This window comes from Molothrus ater, chromosome 5 (genome assembly GCF_012460135.2).
Source record: "Molothrus ater isolate BHLD 08-10-18 breed brown headed cowbird chromosome 5, BPBGC_Mater_1.1, whole genome shotgun sequence".
Lineage (NCBI taxonomy): Eukaryota > Metazoa > Chordata > Aves > Passeriformes > Icteridae > Molothrus > Molothrus ater.
In genome coordinates, this window is record NC_050482.2 from 6,302,318 (window position 1) to 6,319,957 (window position 17,640).

Genomic DNA, 17,640 nt, shown 5'->3' on the forward strand with positions numbered 1-17,640 from the left:
TTCTTTGGTTAGATTGTTATAGGTTGGGCCCTAGAAACCTCACCCACACAGTGTAGTTGTGGCAGCCTAGAACCAAAACCACAGATGAGAGTTAAGTGGCATATTCAATGTCAACCTCTGCTTCTGTAAACAGACCCAAGAACAGAAACTGGTTCTACTGTTCAGTTTTCAACACATCTTCATTCTTCAGCCTTCTTTCATTCTGCCTTAGTGTGAGCTGACTTTCTCTGCTTTTCTCCTACGCTGCTCTAATTCCCATAGAATAATTGAGGTTGGAAGACCAGCTGGGTCTGTGACCCAACTCCCTGCTCATGTGAGATCAGGTTGATCCAAACAAGTCTTAAAAACCTCCAAGGACATGGATGGAGCAATCTGGATCATCTGTTCCAGTGCTTGTACAAATGTTTTTAATTACATCTGAACAGAACCTCCCTTGTTTCAATGTACTTCTCATCTTCCCTGCATGTGCTGTTGCTCTATCTTGCATGGCCTCCTTTTAGGCACTGGGGGCTGCTTTAGGTTCACCTGGAGCTGTATCTTCTCCAGCCTGAACAAGCCCAGCTCATTACAGGATGAGTGCTGGAGCCCCTGACCAACTTGCTGACCTTCCACTGAACTCCCTCCACCTGATCAATGTTCTCCTTGCAATGAGGAGCCCAAATCTGCATGTAATATTCAGATATGATCCAACAAGCACTGAGTAAAGAGGAAACATGGATGTCCTGTCTCCTCTTCCACAGTCCAGGGTGCTGTTTGGTTTCTTTGCTGCCAGTGCATGCTGCTGGCTCATGGTCACCTCCCACCAAGACCCCCACAGGTCCTTTTCAGCAAAGCTTCTCCCCAGCCCCATCCATCCCCTGCTGTGTTACTGAAGGGGATTATTCCTCCCCAGGTGCAGGACTTTGCATCGATCCTTGTTAAATTTCATAAGGTTCATGTTGGCCAGTTCTGCCCATCTGAATTCCTCTAAATGTCAGCCATTTAGTCAGCACCAGTGTCAGATCCATTTTATCTGGACCTTGGAGCCAGTGAGCTTAGGAAGGCAGCAGAAAACCAGAAATACACCCAAATTCAGTATGAGAAAGAGGATTCTGGACTTAGACAACTGCCAATACAGATCTGCCAGGAGTGTCTCCCAAAAGAGAATATTTTCTCTGCAACTTCTCATGCTTAGCCACAGAGATGCTGAACCTAAAGTTTGTGGGCAATATTGATCCCTGGTGCACTACTACATCATCTTAACTTCAGCAAAAGAAGTACTTTGAACACTGAGTTCTTTAAATTCTCCATTAAGTAAAACAATAAGAACAAAGTTGTGGTTCATAAGTGAGTGGTGATAAGCAAGTGGCTGATATCAGACTAAACACTGAGCTTCCTGTTGTGCCATGCATTTGTAGTGACAGAGAATTGTGGAGTGTAACCAAGGGCTGCCTAAAGGAAAGCTGTCAGCAGGGCTGACACAGTTACTTACCGTGGTGGATCTCTGTGTGGAAAGTCCCAGCATAGTTAAGCCAGTCTTGGAGCTGCCCTGAAGCCCTGCAGCACCAGAAACCTGGTTCTGCTCCAGAAACATTATAGCTGCTCTTCACATGGATGGGGCTGGCAGGGTGTAGAGCAGCTCTCCATGCCCAGAAAGAGCTGAAGCTGCTCTTGCTTTTCTTTGCCCATTCTCTCCACCAGTCCTGCCCTAAAACCAAAATAATGTTTCCAATAAGAAACATCTCTTAAAATGTTTATAATGCCTCATGTGCTTAGTATCTTACTCCAAGACTTGCAGTTTGTGGATCATTTCTAGACAAGATGCCCATGTTGGAAAAGGAGGAAGGGAACAGGACAAGGTGGAGAGAAATGGAGAAGTGCACAGTTTACACTGTCCATGCATAGTGCCAAGTTACAGGCATATATATAGGCATATAACTTGGCAATATAGCAGGGAGTCTCCAAGAGATCCAGGGGTTTTTGTGGTATAGGACTTTGCTGAGAAGTCATTGGATTTATTTTTTTTCACTTAGACATTTACCAAAAAAGAAAAAAAAAATTAAAAAAGGAAAGAATGAGCCTGACTACACACTGCAAGCCATTTCTCTGCTAAAACATGGTGGCACATGTGTGATTGGAATAGGCCCTTTCCTTCAGTGCCACAGTCAGAGGTGGGTTATTTAGTTCTTTGTCTTCAGCAGCCTTCCTGCACCCTGACCTCCACTGTGGGAAAAGGATTCCTGAAGATGCTCAGAGAGATGGAGCACCTCTCCTATGGGGAAAGGCCGAGGGAGTTGGGGTTGTTCAGCCTGGAGAAAGCTCATTGCAGCCTTTCAGTGCTTAAAGTGAGCCTGCAAGAAAGATCAGGACAAGCCTTTTAACAGAGTCTGTAGAAATAGGGCAAGGAGCAATGCTTTTAAACTAGAAGAGGGTACATTTAGAATAGATACAAGAAATTTTTTTATTATGAGAGTGGTGAGACACTGGCACAAGTTGCCCAGGGAGGTGGTGGATGCCCCATCCCTGGAAACAGTCACAGTCAGGTTGGATGGGGCTTTGAGCAACCTGTTCTAGTTGGAGATCAATCATTGCTGATCTTTAAAAATGCCTTCCAACTTAAACCATTCTCTGATTCACTTTTATAAACTGGCCTGACACATGAGAGGGGTGGGATTTGCCCAAGGCTGTGCTACAGACAAGCACAGGTCTGTGGTTTCAGTATAGCAAGAAGCTCTACCGAGGGCACTCCTTGGTCTGAGGTGCAGGAGGGAAACAGGCATGACAAAAAATGTGCCTGTGCCTCCAAGATACAGCATTCTAAGAGACAGGCAGAAACTGTGAAGGAGCAGAAGGTCTTGCAACAAAAATCATGGGAATTGCTTTCACAAGAAGTTTGAGGGAAAACTGGGAAAGGCATCAGTAGCATCTGGTAGTTGAGATCATCCACATGGTCTTTAGGGCAATTCAGCCCAAACTGAAATAGAAATCTAAAGGTAGGGTGTCTGAATTGAAGGTCATTAAATCTCAGAAACAGTCTAGTTTTGACTAGACTAGCTTAAACTAACAACGAGCTGCCAAAGGTGGGGAAATTAATTCCATCCACAGTGTGTGTAGCAAAGCCAAAGAAATATTTACACATCATTGCCTTTCCTAGATGCTGTTATCCTGAATCTAGTTCTCCAGCTGAGGCAAATCCAGATGATGTAAATCATTATGACTCTATTGACATAAGCTAGCCAAAAGAATGGCCAAAAGTTTCTGGGCTAATTCCTGTTGTTTTTCTAGGTTGGCATAGTTTTTAAGAATTGTGTTGAAGTGTTATTTAAATTAGAATTTAAAAGAGAAATGGCTCATTGCAGTTAAAAAAAAAATATATTACTGACCTAAAAGGTGTTATAACCATTTATAGGCAGAAGAGTATGTTTTGAGAACATTTGAAAATGCCAGCTCCTTCCAGCCTTAAAGACCTCCATGAGTGCAGCATTACCAGTTAAACACAAATATCTGTATTGTGTAGAACAACCACTCCAAGTAAAAACATGTTCTCTGTGTCAAAGAGAAATATGTCAATGAATATATTAACCAAAGGCCAAGTTTCTTGGCTTGAAGCTTGAAGCTGATAGCAAAAATGTCCTCAGTTAAATGGAGGAAGCACAATAAGAGGAGGGGCAGGCACTGAACCCTTCTCTGTGGTGCCCAGGGGCAGGACCTGAGGGAATGGCCTGAAGCTGAGTCAGGGGAGGCTTAGGTTGGATATCAGGAAAAGGTTCTTCACCCAGAGGGTGGCTGGCACTGAGAGAGGCTGCCCAGGGCACAGCACTGAGCCTGGCAGAGCTCAAGAAGTGTTTGGACAATGCTCTCAGGCACAGGGTGTGACTCCTGGGGTGTCCTGTGCAGGGCCAGGAGCTGGACTTGATAATCCTCGTGGGTCCCTTCAAACTCAGCATATTCTGTGATTCTGTGAATGTTCTGGTGTGGAGGCTGAAGGGAGTTGTGATATTTTTTTTTATTTTTCTTTTTTTTTTCATTTATTTGATTTCAGAGGAGCCTGGTAAAACCCAATTTATAAATTATGTAGGTAGCCAAGCTATTTTTGTCTTCTGGACAACTGAAAGACATAAATATAGAAAGTATTCTGACAGTGAATTATTCTTCCTTTGCCATTACTCTGAGCATTTGTGGAGCCCAAGAGTTTTGCTGACACAAGAGAGTTATACAGGTTCCCCCAAAGTAGTGCAGTCATTTGCTGTTACCACAAGGCATGTGATTTTTCTTCTTTCCCTTCAGTTTAATATATGTTACAATTTTTTAGTTGAAAGAAACTAGAAAATGGCAAAGGACAGGAGAAGCATAGTCCTTGTCTCTAGATGGATTTTATCTGGGAGCACACAAAGTAAAAACTTTCAGCTGGTATAAGCCTTCATACTTGTCTTGTAGGCCCTTTTAACTTTTGTTTCACCTTCCTTTAGATTTCTGAGATACAAGACATGCCATTGCTTCATCTTTTGGATTTATACAGCATTTTGTTAGAAATGTTCACCTCTGTTAATATTTTGTACCTTTTATAGCCCCTTTATGGTAATATTTTAGCTCACCGCTGTCTTCATCTTCATTTCGTACATGTAGGTCTCAATCAGTTAGTTACAGGTCTCAGTTAGTGTGGGGTCTCTCAGGAATCCTCATCCAGAGGTTGCTTGATCTCTCCAAGCACCCTAAAAAAAGGAGTTCCCTTCATTTCTATTCACCCCCTGTTCAGTAAGATGGTGGAAACCACACAATGTGTTCAGTTTCTTTCTTCTCAAAGAAATATTAAGCCAAAGAGGGTTAATATGCATTGTCCCATTGCATCTGTGAGGCAGTCAGAAGAAACACCACAACAACATAATGAGTGTGTTTTTAATTACATCTGAACGGCACCTCCCTTGTTTCAATGTACTTCTCATCTTCCCTGCATGTGCTGGTGCTCTGTCTAGTGGATGGCCTCCCTTTAGGCACTGGGGGCTCATTCCTGAGGAGTTTTAGGGCTTCACCCAGTATTGTACAGTGAGTATGTGCCAAGTCTTTATTCGGGCAAACTAGATAATCTGCATTGCAGCTTCAAGTGGGAGAAGCACTGAGGCACCTGCTCTTTATTTGCCTGATGGAATAGAAAAACTTGATACCAAAAAAAAAAAAAAAAGAAAAGAGATGTTGGCCCCAAAACTGACCCTCCCTGGAGCACGTCTTTGAGCAGCCAGGAATAAAACCCCAATATTTCACTGTGGGCTGCACAAGAGGGAAGGTTTTAAGCGGATTTTTTTTGCCTTCTCCAACAGATGTGTTGACAATCCATAAGCATATGGCTCTTGTTCACAGGAGCTATTTGCCCCCAGCTTTATTGTAATTTACAGGCAGTTTCCCAGTCCCCATTTCTCTCATTTCTTAACTATATGTGTTTACTCAAGAGAAAATGGTAATAATCCTCTAAAGCAGAAAATGGATGGAATTTAGTCCAGTCAAAACTAATCAGATCCTTCAGATTTGAGTTTTATATACTTCATTTAAATCTTTTGCTAATGAGCATTGACAGAAACACAGACCAGTGTTGGTCACAGGGAATTCACTTTGTTTTTTCCTCTTTTCTCTGCTGGTGCCCACATTATCTGAAAAAAGTGGGGTTTTTAACTTGTTTTTTATTACTTTTTTTAATCAAAGACATTATTGGTTTCTTATTGCTTTGTGGGGACAGATTGAATAATCAAAGCTGCTTCTGTTTGCAACATACAAAATTATTTGAGTTAATGTTGCAGATGCTAAGAGACAAGGACTGCATAACAGAGTCTTGAAATCTCTCTTCCCCCACAGCAAGAATGTTCTTTGTACTTTGAGGCCCCAAGAGTGTGAAAACTTGTCTTTGGTGGGTCTTAATGTTGCAAAGGCAGGTTATTTGTAGGTTAGGGCTTCAAGGTTTACCCACAGAGTGAAAAAAGTTACTTCCTACTTTCCTTACTGGATCCTGTCAGCTCTAGAGACTTCACTTTCTTGAGGGTTCACTGAGTAATCTGATGTGTTTGACAGCCCAAAAAAGCATCACATAAAAGTGGTCTTAACTATTTCACAGCTAGGTCATGAATAGGAGCAAAAAAAGCCTGGCTATAGACATGATGTGCCTCCAGTACATCATCAACAAAACTCTGACTTTAAACATTTGCTTTTCCTAAGAAAATGCAATGTTATAACAGGAAAAAAAAAAAAAAAAGGAATTCTTTATGAAAGTAGGGCTCAGGAGATGCACTAAAAACTTAATTGCTTCTGCAGCTTTTATGAGTGTGATTCATCTGGTGCACCTTTACCTAGCTGTGAGTTAAGTGTTTAATCTACACTGGTTATTCAAGTCACTTCTGTGAGACAGACAGGTATTTGTAGTTCACCCAACCTATCCCAAGTGATGACTTTTTACTACTTTCTATGGCAAGTGAGTCTCTTTCTCTCCCTAAACACATAATTTAGATGGATTTATCTCACTACCTTCATCATTCCCTTGACATTGTAGCATCAAGGACATTTTTGCACCTTTTTCTCTGGCAGAGTTTTGGGGATACATACAATACCATAGGGGTGCATATACATGACTATCTATATACAAAGGCCTGGATAAATGCCTGCAATAAAATACATTTTGTATTTACCTGGTCATTCTTCTTGTTCTAATCTTCAGGTATTTAAATGAAGTTTATACAGTGTCCAAGAGCATGGTGTCTTGACTTAGAATAATTTAACTTACCCTTAGAACATTTGGGGCCCAGAATAGTAATCTGTTGCATGACAAAATTACTGAGTAATTCTTGTTTGTGTAATGATGGACTCTGAGGCATGTGGCAAAATCTCAAAAGCCTGGTTAGCTGATCATCCTGGTTTGTTAGATTGACTGACAAATTTCTGAGAAAGTGTCTGATCCCAGACATACTGGTTTGGTATTATATTTGCAAATAATAGCACTGAATTTTGCGATCTAGTATTTGCAGTTCTAGGCTCATCAACACTTCCCATGAACAATCACACTGTTAATGTCTTGAACAAGATTGGTCTCGTTGATCTCATTTTCTTTTTTCTTCTCCTTGCAAGTAGCCCTGTTGTGCTCCTGTGTGTGATTGTAAGCTGCTCTGTGATCAAACAAAATAAACAAAGTTGATTGCCTTAATTTTGCTTTGTTTTTTTCTCCTTTCAGTGGCTGCATCAACTGCTAATTCCACAGCTGGTGCGGCCATGAATTCTTTGACTTCTCTGGGTACTCTCCAAGGACTGGCTGGAGCCACTGTTGGACTGAATAATATTAATGCACTAGCAGGTACCGTAAACAGTGAGTATTTATTGCTGTGGTGGACAGCCTTCCCCAATAATCATGCCACAAAAACTATCAATTGCAAAGTGATAATATGATTTTTAATCTCTACACCAAATAAGGCGGTCAAGTTGATTCAGTTCCATACTACTACTAGTACTGCATATATAGTTCTCTGGAGTCTTTTAGTTTCACACAGTTTGTTCTGCAAAGTGAATTTCCTTGTGTGCATGCAGAAAGACTCCTCTTCTTGCAGTAAATGTGGAAGGTAAAAGAATTGTCACTGGGGATTTGGGTTGTCAGGGTTATACAAGAGGCTCCTTTTTCACTGGGGGAGTCTGACAACAGGTGTGTCACCCCAATGTACAAAACCTCACTGAGAAATGTAGTGCCACAGAGGCAGTCCTTTAAAACATCTGTAAGAATTATCTAATTGAGAGCAACATGCTTTAAAAATGAGGGCAAGTCTTTGGCTTTTAATTGGCAAGTATGGGAGAACATGCAGTCAGTCACCTGAAATGCCAGAGCACACACACCTATCCTATGACATCTTAAGAAACCCTGGCATCTCCAGCTAAGAAGATGCCAGTAGTTGTTAGAACATTCTTTGTTCTTAGCCCTGGTCAAGATTTTCTTGAAGAAGGAGGATTTTTTTTTTTATTATTGTTTCTGCTATGATGATTTCACCTTTGCCTGTAACAGAAGAGATTTGCCCAGCTGCATTTTTCTCCCCTCCCTCTTTTTTTTCTTTAGCTGCTGTTGCTCCTTGCATTTCCTTTTGCAATGCAAGGAATCTATTTGGTCATTGCCAGTCCATGACCCATCATAATGTCCCCTCAGGAATGGATGTCCTCCTCAGTATCTCTTGCTCACTCTGATGCTCTGCATGATGTCCTTTCTGTCACTGTTACTTGGCTGCTCACCCAATCTTTTTGTTCTGTGATCTCTGGTTGGCATTGTTGGGAGCTGGGAAGGAAGGGGGCTGATGGATGTCCATGTAGCAATGTTGAATGGTTGCATGGGGTCTCGTGTAAAACAGGACTTGCTTCTGGCAAGGACATGTGCATTTCACACAAAACAACCTCTTTGTAAATGCAACTCAAGGACAACTTCAAAAAAATTGGTATTAGGTCCCAAAATGGCAGATGTTAGTTTCCTTTCTTCTTATTCCATTAGTGTCAAAGCAGGCCACTGGAAATGGCATGCACAGAAGGCTAACTTACCTCCTCTCCTCTTGTCAGCTCTTGTAGTGAGAGAGCTACCCTGTCATTAGCAAGACACCATTAAATGTCCTTTCTGATTACCAGCCATTGTGCTTCACTTGGTGTATAAAAACAAATCACAATATCAAGAGCAAAATATGCCATCCCACTCCTTTCCCTCAGCAAGTACAAGGAAGTACTGGAGCACTCCAACATAATGTACCCCTTCATAAAAACCAAGCAGGAGTGAATCCTGTGAGCTCATTGTGTGGGAACCCTTCTGTTGCACTCCTTTTAGCACTCCTTGCTAGGCTGCAAGCAAAGAGTTTACATTTTCTCAGCAACTATTTTGAGGTGATGTGTGTGCAAACTTACCTGCATGTGTCATTTGAAGTATTAATGATGTATTCACAACCTGGTACCAAATTTCAGTTTGTTTCAAGTCACCATTGCTTCCATGGACTTGTACTGACAGTGACTGCAGTCCCAAATCCTCTTCATGGATGTTTTTATGGATATGTGTATGGTGCTTACCAAATGTATGTGGGTATGTCTGTCTATGTATATACATACTTGAGAGAGAGAGTTAAAGAGGGGAAACTGCTTCCCCATGACACAGCCCAGCATTAGGGCACTGTTTCCTTCAAAAGGGAACTTGATTATCACATCTGGTACTCATGATGATAGTGAAGCATTGCTCAAATTATAATAACCTCCCCTGTCTATTTTAATGACAATTTGGGGCTTTTCCTGATCACCATGTCTGGCTCAGTCATGCACACTCAAAACTTGGGAGATTGCCTTTGGGAAAGCTCATATTCAGTAAGTCTGGTACTCCACACTGACATGGCTTATACCATGGTCACAAGCAAGCCCATAAGAAATATTCACTGGCCATGGACATTCCTGAAGTAACTGTGCAGCAAACTGGGAATTGAGTGACGTGCTTCTAGCCGGGGAATTAGAAAATCCAAAACACAATCAAGCAGAGCTTAACCCAAAAATTTATCAGAAGGTGGCACTGGGCTTGGGCATTGATTTATAGAGAGATTTGAAGAGATGTTCTTCTGCCTAAACTAAGTCCTGCACATGAGAATCACATGGAGAATGTCTTCCACACTGAGCTCACCAGAAGACTTTTGTCTGTTTTCTTGGTCCTGTCTGGGTCTGTGAAAAGAAGCTGTGCTATGGAAGTTGATAGTGCTGTCATTGTAGAGAGAAGCATTTTAAAAAGATGACTGGAGGCCTTAAATAAAGTGGAGTATGGTAAATTTAGGTGTCTCCAATGTTTTGGCAGCAGTTCTACCTAAGTGTGGGGATTTAGTCTTTCCTCAGTTATTCTTGAAGCACCTAAAGCCTTAAATGGCAAAACACTAGACTGCCTGCTTTGAGCATGTAAATTTAAGAATTCTAAGTACCAAAAAGAATTATGAATTATGAGGAAAAATTACTAAAGAGGGAGGATGTGATTCTTTGCAATTAAGAAAAAAGACCATACCTTCAGAATACTGGACAGCTATGGCACAGTATTTGTGTGTGACCCCAGGGCAGTCACTTAGCCTTTTTGCCCCCTTATTTACATCTGTAAAACAGAGATAAAACTATTCATGACAGATTTGAAGGTGCTTGAAAAGCACTTTGAGAGACCTTTGGACTTGCCAAGCTTTGTTGCTTTTGTACTACGTAGAGAAACTCAGAAAAGTAGAAGGCCGTAGATGAGAGGCTCCAAAAGGTTATTTCACAGAAGGGAGGAAGGGACCAGAGTTCAGTGTGTGACTGAGGTGCTCTGGTAGAGATAATAAAGAGATGGCAGAGATGCGTAACAGCAGCTGGGCCTCGCAGATTTCATAAAAATGTAAGAACAGAAAGCGTTGGGTGCTTTCTGCAGCTGTGCTTTGCTCAGGAGGGAGGTGTTTGCCACACGGGGGCTGTGGCACAGGAGCTGTGCCCTTCCCAGGAGCTGTGGGCTGGGTTGTCTGGCTGATGGCTGATCTGGAGCCACAGGGTGGGAAGTGCTATTGATTCCAGGGGAAAGGAGGGGGAGGATGCTGCCCACTGCAACACAGAGCATCTTTATCTAATAGGCCAATGACTCACGAAAGATAACATGGTATCCTAATGCTACCTCTGTTACCAAGTTATTTCAACACTGGAATAAAAGGAGAGACACAAGCTGCTTTATCGGGAGCCTTTAGTTTAAACAGTCCATGCAAGCAGTGACACAAACCTAAGTACAGAACAGCAGAGCAGGCAGCAGTCAGCCTCAGGATCAAATTATTAATAGTAGTAATATTTAATATATAATATAGTTATTATTTTATTTTATTAATTTTTTATTATTATATTTTGAATGCCACTCTATCACTCCCACTCCTGAACTGTATAGGGGAGAGAAGTAACAAAAGGTTTGTGAGTTGAGATAAGTGCAGGGAGAGATCACTTACCAGGTACCATCACAGGCAGAACACTCCTGACATAGAGAAATTAGTTTAATTTATTACCAATCAATTCAGAATAGAATAATGAGAAATGAAGCCAAATCTTAAAAACACCTTCTCCCCACTCCTATATTCCTCCCAGGATTAACTTTATTCCTGAATTCTCTACCCACTGTCCCCAGTGGTGCAGGAGGACAGGGAATGGGGGCTGCAGTCAGTTCATCACACATCGTTCCTGCAGCTCCTTCCTCCTCAGGGTTGGACTCCTCACATTGCTCCTCTGCTCCAGCATGGGGTCCCTCCCACAGGAGAGAGTTCTTCACCTGCTCCTTCAATGTGGGTCGCTTTCCAGAGAAGCACTCCACAAATTGCTCCAGTGTGGGTGTGTTCCGTGGCATTTCCCTTCAGGAACAGGCTGTTCCAGACTGGGTCCCCCACGGGGTCACACAGCAAACCTACTCCAGTGCAATCCTCTCTCCACAGGTGCTGCCAGGAGCACTGCCTTCCTGTGGGGTCACAGCCTTCTTTGGGCATCCACCTGCTCTGGTGTGGGCTCCTCCATGGGCTGCAGGTGGATCCCTGCTCCCCCATGGACCCCCAGGTGCTGCAGGGCAGAGCTGCCTCACCCTGGGCTGCACCAGGGGCTGCAGGGGAATCTCAGCCCCTGCCCCTCCTTCTCCATCGACCTTGAAGAGCTGTTTCACACACTCTCACTCCTCTCTTCTCTAGCTGCAGTTACCATTGCTCAGGGTTTTTTCTCCTCCTTTTACCAAGTTACCTCAGAGGTGTCACTGATGGGCCTTGGCCAGCAGCAGGTCCTTCTTGGAGCCATCTGGAATTGGCTCTGTAGGACATAGGAGAGGCTTCCAGCAGCTTCTCAGAGAAACCATCCCTTTATCCCCACCACCACCACCCAAACTCAATACAGTTTTATAACTGGAACCATTATACAAGAAATACCCAGGTCTGTTGAGCTCTGACAGGAGTTTTTGTTCGAAGCAGTGGCAGCCAGTACCTCCCATCAGGGTACAGTGATGCTCTGAAGTGGGGTGGAGGGGAAAGAGAAGTCTTCAAAGTGAGACATTTTATTAAGGAAAGGCTAAGAATATCACATCTCTGTCAAGTGTTTAGTCACACAAATTATAGTAAGATCAAAAGGTATAATTTATGCAGTACAATTCTCTTAATTGGCACAGAGTCTGGTGGAGCCAAAAAGGTGCCACTTGAGCAATTGTCCTGATTATTGGAGACTCAAAGGAATATGCTTTTCAAATCTACATAAGAGGCAGAAGGATACTGGGGTCAGCATCTTTATCCTCCTCTGTCAATGGTGGATAATTCCCTGCAGTATTCTTCCTGTATCTAAATTACACATGTGATAAGATTTCTGCCATCTTCCTTGAAGAATGTTTCCCAGTCTAATAGATTTAATTATTAATTTACTATAAAGTGTCCTCTGCTTAATTTCCGCACTTTTGCCCAATTTACATACCAACCCTTATTATTGCCCTGAAATTAAGCCATTTCCTTCTCTTTACTGTTCCTTTCTTTGGGATCTTAATATGACACCACCAGTCACATCTTCACCCACCATTTTACCAATCAAAACATTAGACATTGTCTAAGAAATGATTGCTGATGATTTTAGGTGCCCCCCCCCCCCATTTTTCTAGGGACTGATCCTCTGTACCTCTACAGGCCTGTTAAGCCCTTTAGGTTGTTTGTGAGCTGTTCACCTAGAAACTGGGGAGCTGGGATGGCTAATTGTGCAGAAAACATGCTCTGCCTCTCAGTCCTGGTGGGGTCTTAGTTCTCAGGCTGACATAGGCTGGGTGTGTGGAAGTTGAGCAGAGCACTGAACCCCGCCATGCTTTCAACTTCCCACAGCAAATTCACTTTTTCTGGAATTTCTGAAAGACCTGCTAGCAATGTTAACTCCAACATAACTCATTTTGGAGTCATGCTGAGCGATAGAAGCAGAGGAGGGAAGCTGTAGCTCAGGAGTTTGTCCACCATCAAATCAGAGCAGTACAACTCCTTATGCAGCCCACACTGTTTGCACGGATGAGGGATGTCATTTTCTGCACAGCTAGCAATCCCATCTGAAATTTCCTCTTTAGCAGCCATCCCAGTTAAATTACTCTGTTACTTATCAGGATGGAGAATTGCTGAAAGTTAAAAAAAAAGTGACTCGGCTTCCCTTGTGAAGAAAAACATTGCTAGAAATAAATGCTTTTGTTTCTTCATGAAAGATGCCTAGTCTGGGTGAAGTATTTTTAGTCACTCTGGGTGTGCTGTTACTCATCTCTTGTGGAATGGCTGGAGTAACTGGAGGAGGAAGGTGGAAGCAAAGAGCATCACAGTACATCTTTCTACCACAAGCCTAGGAGACAAAGTCTGTAATTGTGTAGAGGGTTATAATAGAAGCATTTAGGTTGAAAAAGGCCTGTTTTAAATGCAGTTAATTAGGTGTCACTACGGGACACGAAATAACACGACGCGCACACACTGCTGTTTCTCAAGGCAAAAAAGGGAAGTTTATTTTCTGACTCCAACATTTATAGATTTCCAAAAGTGATGGTGGATTGGAGGGTTGAAAGTGCCACCTCTCTAATGACACTGGACAAACCAACAGTCCATCAAATTTCTCCTTCTCCATAAAAGAATGCAAAACAAAAAGTTATTCACAGGTGTGTGAGAAAGTTCATTACAAGAATGTAAACATCAGAAGGCTTAGAAAATCTCAAAAAATCAGGGCGACAGTTACCCTAACTTACTCTGCTTACTCTGTATAAGCAAAACACTTCTGATCTGATATTGTCATGGCTGTTGCTGAAGACCCTGGTCAGAGAGAGCGGGTTTCCTCACAGACTGCTTTTTCCAGAGACAAGGACACAGGTCAAACAGGTCCCACACTGCCAGCCTCAGACACCCACAGCAGAAGCACGAGTGTCAAGGAGGACGAGCAGAGAGGCTCTCAGGAGCACAGAGCTGTAGTACTTGCCAGTAGCAGGCTGCATGCGAGTCCATTTGACTGTGCAACCCTTGTGCTGAAGTGACCCTGATGCCAAAGTCGTGTTTCTTTGTCCTCAGTCCCATTTTTGGTGACGTGCCGAGCTGCATGCACTGCTGTCGTCCTCAGTGTCGTATAATACCAACGACTTTCGGAAAGCACTAATGAACAAGTGCAATTTCTTTTCTCTATTGTTGGGTTTTTTGTAAAGTTGCTCAAATGCTCTCAGGTATGGCGGCCCTGAACGGAGGACTCGGCGCCACAGGCCTGACGAACGGCACGGCCGGCACCATGGACGCGCTCACCCAGGCCTACTCAGGAATCCAGCAGTACGCGGCCGCCGCGCTGCCCACCCTCTACAGCCAGAGCCTGCTGCAGCAGCAGAGCGCCGCGGGCAGCCAGAAGGAAGGTAAGTCCTCGGGAGTTTGCAGTTTGTTGCAGCCCCGAGACACATGAAAAGTCTCTGTTTCGGCCCGCGCGTCTGAAGAATGAGTCGGAGTTCTTCAGCTCTCGGTCTCAGGGTTGTTTATTGTATCTTATCTATAAAAATTTTTCTCCTGTCCAGCCGAGGTCCGTCCAGCAGGACAGACAGAGGCACTCTGACTGCCCCCGGGGCGGTGTTTTCTCTTTATACTACGAACTACATATAACATGTTTACAATTATTTTCCAATACCTATCACCTATATTAGACATTGAGTTTCTACTCTAAACCAATCCCAAAGTGCCAACATCACAGCAGAAGATGGAGGTAGAGAAGGAGAAGAAGAAAGGCTGGACACGCCCAAGTCCCTCCATCTTGTCCCCAAAACCCCTATTCTAAAAACCCCAAAATCTACATTTTCACCCTGTGATAATTTTATTATTACACTACTTAAACTGCTGTGGCTTTCAGGTCTCCATACAAAGCTGGTACCTTGCTCCACGGGTCATAATCAAACCCACAGGTGTTCTGGGCTGCGTGCCAGGGTCTCTGAGCCCTCTGGCAGGGGTCCTGGCAACTCTGGACACCCAGAGGGATGCACTGAGTTCCGACAGTAAGTGTCCGCGCCAGCAGACCCAGCCCAAGCTGTGCTACGCAGCTGTTTCCTCCTGGAGGCTTTGTGGAAGGCCTCAGGCCATCTAATCTGTGATTTCTTCTTCCTCCAGTTTCTTTCTGCTTGCCACTGTCACCTTCTTTGATGTCTAATGTGTTTCACTTTTCAGTCGTCAAGTTATGCTTTGCCACCCATCCCTTCCTTATATAAAAGCATTTACCACCTACCATATAAAAACCACTAACAAAAATCTTCCCTCTGTGGATGCAATTTTGTCTTCTGGTTTCCATTTTCTGTCATAGTGGAGTTAATCTGATTGAGGTTTTGAGCTAATGACAAGATCCGTTTTCACTTTGAGTGGTTCTTTGCTTAATTGTGGGTCTTATGAGGAAGCAGCTAAGTGAATGATTGCGCCCCTCTCCCCACACCAACAGCAAATAAACCTCAGGAAGTTATTGCTAAGAATAAATGAATACTAATTAAAAGGTGTTTAGGAAAATGAGGCTACCCTTTTCCCCTCTTCCGTTCCCCTTCATGCTTCCCAGGCATTTTCAGGGGGGTTGTTTCTGTTTTCATTGCTTTCTCCTGTCCTAATTTCCAGCTAATTCTACAAAGACAGGAAAATACTGCATGCTTTCTAAGACTGTATCTATGTTGTCACTACTGCTCTTGCCAAGAATAAGCTTTGGAAAGAAACCTAGTATAATATCCTCAAGAGAAATCTTTTTTATCCTCTTTTGAAATAGTATTTTGTACTGTTATGGGATGTGTTTCCTAGGAAGACAAATTTGGCATTCCCCCAGCTGGTTATTGTATAGGGACACTGGAGTTCAAATGTATATTTTCTCTCAAGTCTTTTCTCTCATTTGCTGCTAAAAGCTTGAATTATTTAAAATGAAAGGGGATTTTTTTTCAAATATTTTTTTCCACATTTTTTGTTTTCTGCATTTATCTTTCACCTCAGGCACTTTGGTCAGTGACAATAGACTATTTGACACCAGAAAAAAAATTGTTTATTTGGTGTCATTGCAAGATACATAGTGAAGGACATCTTGATTTTTTTCTAGCTATTTTAATTTTTCTCCGTTTAGAAACATTCAAATCAACTTAGGTTTATTTTTTATTTTTATGAATTGCCAGCATCCTTTTTAAAACACAATGTTTTTGTTATATATCTTGTATCTGTTAGTAGGTGGTTAAGTTCAAGTGAGTGAATTCCAGTACTGAATACTGACAATGTTTTGTCTCTCACCATGATTTCTGATGGAAGAGTCTGGAGTGGTTGAGGATAAACAAGTACCAGAGAAAAATGCTATATAGATATGAAATGCTGAAGCACAGTGAACTGCCTTGTGCATATGCTCCTAAATATTATTTAGCAAATTTTTTTCCCTACTATTTTAAAGAACATTATTTGCTAGGAATGATGGTTTACTTATGACAAGAAGAAAAAAGTTCCAAGTGACAAGTTTATTTCATTTTTTTTTTCCCTGCCTCCCCAGATTTTTTTTTTTAATCTAATTCATTTATCTCCTCCTTTTGGGCAAACTTTGCTACCTTTTCCTTCAGGCTGAGAGAGAGCAGCCAGCCTGATTCTGTGTGGGAGGAGTGAGGCTCCGTGGCTCTGTTGCAGAAGGAACTCTGTAAATCTCATGAGCCTTTTCCTCTTCCTCTCCAGAAAAACAAGGACATCACATCTGAGGCACATTTAGGTTCCATTAAGCAAGGGAATATGTAATCAGGCTATTCTAGGTATGGTTTTAGCATAAATGTTTGTTCCCTTTGTGTACCACCTACACTGCTGGTGCCTGCATGGAGGCCACATCTGGCTCCATCATGTATCACACTCTTCCTGGCATCCATTGCTCATTTCCAGTGTGCTGCCATTGAGCTAGGGGGAAAAAAATAACCTATCAGCACTAAGATGGGTGTTTTAACCTACACCTTAAATAATACATATCTCAAATCTTGTCTGTAAGGAAAATATTCAAAGCACTTTTGAGTTTACACCTTTGTTTGCAAACTGAACTAAGTCTAAAGCCACTTATTTGCAACCCAACTACTTAATTTTGAACTTCTTTAAAATACTTGTTTTACAAGGCTTCTTCCAGGAGACAGATCTTTGTATGGGGGATTTATATTTAAAAAAAAGCTCATTTTGAAATGAGTCAGTGCAAATTTAATTCTGAATGTCTTTTTGTCACTGACTTCACTGACTTTTAAGTCACAAGGTGTGCTTCTTCTTACTATTTTTATTCCTATCTGCAGCATTTTCTTGCCCTTTGAGTTTAAATCTGTGGTACTCAAATCTGAGCTCACCTGCTTCCGTTTCCTTAAGTTCCTGCAACTGGAATTAAACTGACAAACCCATGCAGGTGTTGGAAGCAGCAGAAGAATCCTTGTGCAGTTCTCGGGGCATTTTGAGAGCCAATACATTCTGTACCTGTTTTCCTAACCTTAATTACACTGAAAGACATTCATGTAAATTGAAGAAAGAGGATGAATTTAACTACTTCTGTAGTAGAGTTATGAAATAAACACTTTTCAAAGTAAACACTTTTCAAGATGGGATGCTCTCAAGAGCTGCATTTCAGCTCTGCTCTTTTGATGATCCACTTGCTTTTGTTCCTTCAGAGTTGGAAAGTGAAATG

General features: G+C 42.4%; 1 protein-coding gene across 11 annotated transcripts in view; it reads left to right on the forward strand.

Annotated features, from left to right (window-relative positions):
• The window catches only part of CELF2 (CUGBP Elav-like family member 2), a 548,864-nt gene that overhangs the window by 517,629 nt on the left and 13,595 nt on the right, over positions 1–17,640 (forward strand). For 5 of the 11 annotated variants that reach the window (XM_054515016.1, XM_054515012.1, XM_054515011.1 and 2 more), the window contains 2 exons: positions 7,187–7,318; positions 14,165–14,362. In XM_054515016.1, coding sequence (XP_054370991.1) covers positions 7,187–7,318; positions 14,165–14,362 — 330 coding nt within the window. The remainder of the gene's footprint in view (positions 1–7,186; positions 7,319–14,164; positions 14,363–17,640) is intronic. The other 6 variants (XM_036401553.2, XM_054515014.1, XM_036401552.2 and 3 more) reach the window with 3 other exon arrangements.